The sequence below is a fragment of the Elephas maximus genome, chromosome 18 (assembly GCF_024166365.1).
Source record: "Elephas maximus indicus isolate mEleMax1 chromosome 18, mEleMax1 primary haplotype, whole genome shotgun sequence".
NCBI classification, from domain to species: domain Eukaryota; kingdom Metazoa; phylum Chordata; class Mammalia; order Proboscidea; family Elephantidae; genus Elephas; species Elephas maximus.
The window spans coordinates 31,050,822-31,060,585 of record NC_064836.1 but is presented as its reverse complement, the minus strand read 5'-3'; the positions used below and the strand labels follow the sequence as shown (position 1 = coordinate 31,060,585).

Sequence of the window (9,764 nt, the reverse complement as noted above, 5' to 3'; positions counted from 1 at the left end):
CCATGGTTTGATCTGTAACAGATCATGGGAATGGCACAGACTCAGTAGTGCTTCCTTCCATTGAGCTGGGGTTGCCATGAGTTGGGGGCCAACTGGATGGCAGCTAACAACAACAAACATCAAGTTAATAAAACCAATCAAGGTAGGAAAAATGCTCCTCAGGAGATTTTGAGGAACAAACATCCACAGTGTGACAACAGTCTACTTGGGTACTTCCCAAAATGTACTCAGAAGACCCAGTTGTCAGGACACATGAGTTATTTATCCAACTGGTAATATGGAGCTCTGGGTGCCTGGAAACAAGAATGACGAGTTAATGAATCAATCTCTACATGTTTCTGAAGGCTATTTGAGGCTCCTTCCATTGTCATTTAAGTGAGGCCAAAAAAGCAGTCACCCTAGAAGAAATCTATTAAGAACACAGCTTCCAATGACACCGCAGAGTTGTGTCCTGCTGGAAACAGCAAAAGACAGCATGACTTTGAGCACAACAACAGTAAGTGGTACGATGATAGTGCCTAACGAGCCCACTGTGAGGATGTGAGACTGGTTCAGAGCAGCTGGGGCTGCATCAATATACTTTTAACATAAGTGTGAAAAGAAGGGCTGGACATTCTCCCTACCTCACAATTACATAGGATTGTAGATAGAGCACCTTCGTCAGGAGATTATTCACAATGCATACAGACATGGACGGCAGACGGACATACACACACTCACACACAATGCTTGCAGGTATGGAAAAACTTGTCAAGAGGAATAGAAAAGACAACTATGACACATTTAAAATGCTGGAGTAATTAAGTTTACTGTAAAGTGAATTTTCACATTTCGCACACGAACAATATGAAGAATAGGAATTGTGCCAAAATATTTATCCAAAAAAGAATTATTGCCCAAACTGTAAAATTTTCTTAAAATTACAATTGCAACTCCAGGTGATTTTTATAAAGTCAGCCCTGGTGTCCTGAAATTAAAAGATCTGCCACAGTAACATAGGATTGGCTGGTCATTATTACAGCTGAGAGACAATGATGGAAAGAAGTGTCCAGAAGGTAGAATCAATGAGAGGAACATTAGCAGAGAGTCCTCAGTTGCTTGCAAGGTTTCTCAGTAGAAGCCAGAAGACCAATATCTTCCATAGTAGCAGGGGCGGTAGCAGCTGTATCCGTAGCCACCATAGCCAGAGCCGTAGCCACCGTAGCCAGATCCATAGCCACAGCCCAGACCTCGAAAGGAGCCATAGCCACAGCCATAGCCACAGCCCAGGCCACCAAGGCCGTAGCCCAGACCACCACAGTAGTTTCCGTAGTAATAGCTCATGGTGTCAGGAGTTGAGGATTTAGTTGAGAGAGAAGTGATTGCTTGAAGTGTACGAACTTCTCTGCTTCCTCGGAGCCTTTTATACACCCTCGATAGTGGGTGTAGCCAGCCACAAGCAATCATGCCTAGCGTCTTATCAACAAATGTGAAGGAAAAAAATCTCATTAACGTCTTGTTTATTTATAGGAGAGGCTCTCACACCCATTAATTTTGAAATTCTTGCACTGCTACCTCTAAATTCTTGAGGCCATATCATATGCCTTTAAAAAAAATTGCTGTCATTCTTCAACTCTGTAACCAAGCTTCATGAGTTTACATAGCATGCAAGCCACACCCTTAAATAATTTCCACCTTGCCTTTAGATAACACATCCCTGGCCCTCTGCAGACAGAAAGTGCACACGTTCAGAGACCCCAGGTTGCACTCAGCAACATGTAGAGGTACGGTTTGTTATCTAAAGAAGCCCTGGTGGCGCAAATGGTTAAGTGCTCCATTGCAAACCAAAAAGTTGGCATTTCAAACCCTCCGAGTGGCTCCGTAGGAGAAACCTCTGGTCATCTGCTCCTGTAAAGATTACAGCCAAGAAAATCCTATGGAACACTTCCACTCTGTCACGTGGGCTCGCTATGAGTTGGAAATGACCAGACAGCACTCAACAACAACTTGTTATCACCAACATTTTCTCTAGTCTTGTTTCTTCCCTAAGATCCTCATGAATACTATTTTTTTGTTTTGTTTTGTTTTTTACTGTTTTTGTATTTTTATATAAATGTCAAGACTGTGGTATTTAATTGCAAACAATGTTTTTAAGCTTATTCGCAGTGTTCTCATTCTTACCGTTTCTTGTGTTTTTATTATGGTTATATGGCACTCTGTTTTACGTGCGTCAACACTTCTTAAGTGTGAAATATCAAAAAATGTTTTTCAGGAAAAATAAGTGTGTACATAGTTTGTGGGGGTGTGTGTGTATATGTGACATATTGTTTGTATTATATTATTATAACAGATGTATATTTTGAGATGTAATTTAGTATGTTTTTGTTGTTAGCTACCATCAGGCCAGCCTCTGACGGTGACCCGTGCACAATGGGACTGGACTGTTGTGATCCATAGGGTTTTCCTTGGCTGATTTCTGGATGTAGATCACCAGGCCTTTCTTCCTAGTCTGTCTGAGCCTGGAAGCTCTGCTGAAGCCTGTTCAGCATCACAGCAACCCTAAAGCCTCCACTGACAGATGGGTAGTTGCTACACTTGAGGTGCATTGGCCAGGAATCGAACCCAGGTGTCCCAAATGGAAGGCAAGAATTCTAAGTAGAGATTGTAAGTATGTAAAAAGCAGGCAATGCTACATTCTCATAGAGAGGAGCCTGACAATATCACCCAAGAGGGGCTTTATCCAGTTGCACACAGTTTCTCCATTGCCATGCACAACGTCCATTTACAGTGTTTCTTTGTTAATAAAATATCAATTTCCTTCTCCACCTTGTCGCTGTCGATGGTGCAAAGGTGCACCAGAAATGCTCTGTTTACCCAGAAAATGATTAGAATCTTTAGAATTATTATTAGAGAAATGAATTATTAGAGAAAAAACACATTGGTTTTCTACAACTGGAGATTTTTTGAAAATCTGGTATTAAACCTCTCCATCATTTTTACGACACTACGGGGATAATAATTGAACAAATAAAGATATAACTTATATTACTACTGAATAGCTCTATGAACATTTTGCTATAGGAAATTGAAACTGTTTTTTTTTTTCTGTTTCTGTGTTGTCTAAGATGACCCTTCACTTTATGCGAACTGTTAAACTTCCATATTCTTTCTCTTACATATCTAATTGCCAATGTAAAGACCATGCATACACGTTGCCAAGGAACACTGTTACAAGGCAAGGATTCCCTCGATTACCACTATTATCAATCATTTTTTCTGTAGAAGGTGTTAACGTGTTCAGGAAAAAAAAAATACGGTGTTGTTTTGTACCGTTGAATTGATTCTGACTCATAGTGACCCTATAGGGCAGAGTAGAACTGCCCCATAGGATTTCCTATGCTGTAATTTTTATGGAGGAAACCCTGGTGGCATAGTGGTTAAGTGATACTGCTGCTAACCAAAAGGTCAGCAGTTTGAATCCACCAGGCGCTCCTTGGAAACTCTATGGGGCAGCTCTACTCTGCCATATAGGGTCGCTGTGAGTCGGAATTGACTCGACGGCAGCGGGTGTTTTGGTTGGGTTTAATCTTTAAGGAAGCAGACTGCCACATCTTTCTCCCACCAAGCACTGGTGGGTTCAAACCACAGGCCTTTCGGTTAGCAACTGAGTGATTTAACTACTGCGCATCACCAGGACTCCAAGTGATAATATAAAAAATCCAAAACCCATTGCTATCTAATGGATTCCAAGTCATAGCAACCCTGTAGGACAGAGCGGAGCTGTGCCATAGAGTATCCAAGGCTGTAAATCTTTACAGAAGCAGATTGTCACATCTTTCTCTCGGGGAGAGGCTGGTGGGTTCCTACTGCTAACCTTTAGGTTAGCAGTCCAGTGCTTAGCCATTGTACCACCGGGGTTCCTTGAGTGATAACCCAATGGAACGTAAATGTACCTACTCCTCACTTACCCGCTACCTTACCGCTGAGGCCTGTCTCCAGGGCTGCTGGAACAGGAAGCTGGAGAGTTGAGGCATGGGGGTACTCGCAGAGGCCTGGAGCTTGGCCAGGTGATGGTGGGCCCCTACTGCTTCAGAGGCAGTGGGCAACCCACAGCCACCACCACCCCAATCACTATAGGATCTGCAGTGGTGGGGAAAGGGGTCCACCTAGCCATGTGCATCAGGAGATGCGCTGGGGGCAACTGGGGGGAGTGGGACACAGTTCAAAAATGGGGCACTGCCCAGACTCTCAGGTAAGGCCAATTTTCGAATAACAACCTGGTCTTTGTCATGTCAATAAGTCAACAAGTGAGGAGAGAGTGTGCATCATTACATAAATGATGACATGGTCACATACGTGGAAAACACAAATACAGTGTGTGATGATGTTAGCAAGTTTTCTTAGCCTGAAGTCACTAAGAAAATCAAATCAACTGCCAGAGAGGTTAAGAAAAGAGTACAATTAGATAGATAGTTTTAAAACTAACATCAACAGATATAAACCTTACATGTACACTTAAAAAGGCCCTTTAGAAAATATAATTAAATAATATCTTATTCCAATTTTAATAACAATGTGAAACACAGGGCAATGGATTTAACAAGAAATGTGCCAAATCTAGGCGAAGGAACTTTATGAATGGATGCTGAAGACTTGAATGAAGGAGAGTTTATGGTATCTGTATCATTGTATGACAAGACAAAATACAGAAAGTTTTATAATCCCTCCCATTTTAATTCGTAAATGGAATAGGATTCTAATCAACATCATACTGTGCTTTTTGGGAAAATTATAAAATTATCTTAACATTTTAATGAAAGAAAGGACCTGATTTTTCTCATGAGATATGAAAACACAGTAAAAGAAAACAGCACACACCTTTGTAGAATTAACAGAGTTCCTTTGGAATACAACAGAGAATCCAATTTATCATTGGGCTTGTTCATTTTCTAGCATTTTATTTAGGTATTTAACGAATATGCATACGGGAGGAATTGAGTTTGTAATTACCTTTGTATGGTACTTTTTTTACCTTTAAATGCCAGAAAAATGTTAACTTTGTGAAATAAACTTCCACATTGGTCTATAAGCTTTTCAAAAGTCTGGAAAAATTACCTTAGGGAGAGTTACTGGAAATAATTTCATTTGCTTCAGTAATTTCTGATCTAATTAAATTGCCAAATCCTTTTTTCTAAAAAAATATTTTATTGTGCTTTTGGTGCAGGTTTACACAGCAGTTTAGGTTCCCATTCAATAATTTCCATATAGGGTGTTCATTGACATTGGTTGCCCATTCCTTCTTGAAATATTTAAGGCAATTTAATATATTTGAGTAAAACATAGCTCTTATTTAGATATTTTAAACTTTTTAGCATACAACCTGGATTGATGTTGTCTATAATTTGGGGGGAGATGTTTTAATGCTCACTGTGTTATCTTCTTGCTCATATTTAATTTTTGTGAAGTGTACACACACACATAGCGACCCTATAGGACAGAGTAGAACTGCCCCCCATAGAGTTTTCAAGAAGTACCTGGTGGATTTGAACTGCTGACCTTTTGGTTAGCAGCTGTAGCACTTAACCACTACGCGGTGGTCTCTATGAGTCAGAATCAATTCGATGGCAACAGGTTTGGTATTGGTTTTGGGTATGCACACACAAACACACACATTTCTGTTTTATCGATTACTCTAGCCAACTGATCTATTTACCAATGCTACTCTTTTTTAAATATTCTAACTAATTAGTATTTGTTTTAATCTCTCTTATTTTCTCTACGTTCTTTGCAGTTGCCTTTCCCTAACTTTGCGAGCTATATAAATATCTCATTAACCGTCATTCCTTTAGTTGCTCTTCTTAAATGATATAAAGACTGTAGATATGTTCCTATTTACGGCTTGAGCTACACACCTAGTTTCACACAATGTCCTTATTTTCTTGTTTTTAAAATGCTCTATTGTTTTATTATTATTTTTATCTTTCACTTACTACTTAATTAGCATATACTTTTCACTGAGATCTTTATTAAACTAACCCATAGTTTTATAGCATCATGGGTCTGTAGTATGACATTTAAGGACTTTTTTTTTATAAATTATTGAGATTTTTTACTGGAACATAGGATATGCTTGTTATTTTTCTAAATAATGCACAAATTGTTGAAATAAAGCTATGATTAAGAACATATATATGTATTTTCTGTACAGAATCAATTATATTTTTTATTTCACCAATGCCTATTATTTTTCTATACTTAACCTCTCCTACACTTATAGTCCTGTGATAAATTCTCTAACACCAGCCGTGTTTCTCTTAAATGTGCTTATTTCTGATGTTTCCCTCACTATTACCTCCGGTTCTAATATTCGACTCATGGATGACAATGTCGTGGTAATGCTATTACTGATTGTACTCTTACCAATGAATAATTTTGCATTTGAATTATAGAATTATACTTTATTTCCACTTGCTTTCATTTTGTTTGCCTTTTTTTTATTGTTTGTTATCTTTCTTATTTTTACCTTTTCTGTTTTTAAAGCCTATGATCACTGCTTGCACCTACTGTCAGCATACTCCAAATACCTGAAGTAATTACATTTGCTAGAATTATTGCTGAATAGATGGCTAAGAGCTCAGCTGCTAACCAAGAGGTCGGCAGTTCGAACCCACCAAATGCTCCTTAGAAACCCTGTGGGGCAGTTCTACTTTGTCCTATAGAGTCTTTATGAGTCAGAATTGACTGGACGGCAATGGCTTTAGGTTTAGATAAATGTAACATCCAAAACAATAAAATACTGCTTATCTAGTTTGTGTCACTTGAAGTTCTGGGGTTCATTTATCCTTCAGGGAAAGAAGTCATTAAAAATTATGGATGCTGTGAAAACATACACACGCATTCAGCATTTTAAATATCATCTCAAAGGATTTATTGTTGTCTGGAAATTCCAGGGACCAAGTTAGTAAACACTGTCGTTGTTGCTGTTAGGTGACATCAAGTAGGTTTCGACTCATAGCCACTCTATCTACAACAGAACAAACCACTGCCAGGTACTATGCCATCCTCACAATCCTTGCTATATTTGAGCTCATCTTTGCAGCCATGGTGTCAATCCATCTCTTTGAGGGCCTTCCTCTTCGTTGCTGACCCTCTACTTTACTAAACATGATGTCCTTCTTCAGGGACTGGTCCCTCCCAATAACATGTCCAAAGTACTTAAAAGAAGGCTCTCTATCCTCCCTTCTAAGGAGCATTCTGGCTGTACTCCTTCCAAGACATATTTGTTCATTTTTCCATGGTATGTTCAGTATTTTTCGCCAACGTCGTAATACGAAGGCATCAGTTCTTCTTTGGTCTTCCTTGTTTATTGTCCAGGTTTCACATGCCTATGAGGCGATCGAAAATACCATGGCTGGAGTCAGGTGAACCTTATCCTCCAAGTGACATCTTTGCTTTTTAACACTTTAAAAAGGTCTTTTGCAACATATTTGTCCAGTGCAATAAGTCATTTGATTTCCTGACTGCTGTTTTCTTGGGCATTGATTGTGGATCCAAGTAAAACGAAATCCTTCATTTTTTCTCTTCAAAACTTTGATATTTTCTCCATTTATCATGATGTTCCTTACCGGTCCAGTTGTGAGGATTTTTGTAGTCTTTGATCTCTGTCGTTGATCTCTGTCATAAGTGCTTCAAGTCCTCTCTTTACTTTCAGCAATCAAGGTTGTGTCGTCTGTCTGCATATCACAGGATGTTAATGAGTCTTCCTTCTGTCTTGATGCCCCATTCTTCTTCATATAGTCCAGCTTCTCAGGTTATTTGCTCAGCATGTACATTGAATAAGTGTGGTGAAAGGATACAAACCTTGATGCACACCTTTTCTGATTTTAAACCGCCCATATCCCCTTGTTCTATTCGAGAAACTGCCTCTTGGTCTATGTACAGGTTCTGCATAAGCACAATTAAGTTTTCTGGAATTCCCATTCTTTGCATTATTATCCATAATTTGTTATGATCCACACAGTTGAATGCCTTTGCATAGTCAATGAAACGCAGGTAAACATCTTTCTGGCGTTCTCTGCTTTCAGCCAAGATCCGTCTGACATCAGCAATGATATCCCTCCTTCAATGTCCTCTTCTGAATCTAACTTGAATTTCTGGCAATTCCCTATTGATGTACTGCTGTGAACCTTTTGGAATTTTCTTCAGCAAAATTTTACTTGTGTGTGATATTAATGATATTGTTTGATAGTTTCTGAATTCTGTTGGATCGCCTCTCTTTGGAATGGGCACGAATATGTATCTCCTCCAGTTGGTTGGCCAAGTACCTGTTTTCCAAATTTCTTGGCACAGACGAGAGAACCCTTCCAGCTTTGCATCCATTTATTGAAACATTGCAATTGCTGGAGACTTGTTTTTCGCCAGTGCCTTTAGTGCAGCTTGGACTTCTTCCTTCAATGCCATCAGCTCTTGATCATATGCTACCTCTTCAAATGGTTGAATGTTGACCTATTCTTCTTGGTGCAGTCAGTGTGTATTCCTTTCATCTTCTTTCCATGTTTCCTGAGTCATTCAATATTTTCCATGTAGAATCTTTCAATATTGCAACTCAAAGCTTGAAATTTTCTTCAGTTCTTTCAGCTTGAGAAATGCCATGCATGTTTTTCGCTTTTGGTTTTCTAATTCCGTGTCTTTGCACATTTCAATGTAATATGTTACTTTATAGTCTCAGGTTGCCCTTTGAAATCTTCTATTTAGCACTTTTACTTCATACTTTCTTCCTTTTGTGTTAGCTACTCTACATTCAAAAGCGAGTTTCAGAGTCTCTTCTCACATCCGTTTTAGTCCTTTGTTTCTTTTCTGCCTTTTTAATGACCGTTTGCTTTCTTCATGTATGATGTCCTTCCACAACTTGTATAGTCTTCAGTCATTAGTGTTCGACACGTCAAATCTATTTTTGAGATGGTCTCTAAATTCACATAGGATATACTCAAGGTCATACTTTTGAAATACCAGTGACATAACTTCCAGTAGCACAGCAACATGCAAGCTACCACAGTACCACAAACTGACAGATGAGTGGTGGTAGTAAATGCTGAGTTTGATAATTTCATAGGGTAAGCATCTCAGTGCCTAGTGTAAGGCACTCCTAAAGTACTGATACATTAAGAAGTTGGACATGGGTTTGGTTTTTTGCTTTTAATAAAGCATTAATATTGCTCATGGCAATTTTTCTCTACCCTTAGCCAAAGGAATAAACAAAATAACCCTTCTCCTACATATTGAACAATCAACTGTTTGAGCTATGTACTTAATTCAAGAAAAGACTGTATAGCTCAACTATTTGAAAAACAAAGTTGCCATTATTGGAAAGGAAAAATTTCTAATAATTTGATGAGCTTCAGACAGGGGTCTTAGTCTATAACAACACTAATGAATAAGAAAAGACTTGTTCCCTAGGCATACACTGAGAACAGTTCATCTAGAAGAATCAAAATAATCACCAATAAAGGGACTATCAGGTTTTAGTGAGGTATTGAAGACGGAGTAACATTGAGGGGCTCAGGTATCCTTCAGCGCAAAGGTGATCTTAACATATACCCTCAAGTAGCCTGGACACATCGGATGATCAAATATGTTGTGTGATGATGTTAGCAGGTTATCTAAGCCTGAAGTCATTTAATATCAAGTTTATGTAGCTCACTATTTTCTAATCATATCCCAAAACATGACCTTCTGATTATTATCAGGCTTACTGTTCCTTACAGGAGGAATAAGCTGATTACATT

The 9,764-nt window shown here is 38.8% G+C and overlaps 1 protein-coding gene across 1 annotated transcript; it reads right to left on the bottom strand.

Moving 5' to 3' along the window:
* Positions 1-1,110: 1,110 nt before the first annotated feature.
* Positions 1,111-1,323, bottom strand: LOC126061623 (keratin-associated protein 19-3-like). The gene has a single exon (XM_049858282.1). The coding sequence runs from the start codon at positions 1,321-1,323 to the stop codon at positions 1,111-1,113; it is 213 nt and encodes a 70-aa protein (XP_049714239.1).
* Positions 1,324-9,764: the final 8,441 nt, after the last annotated feature.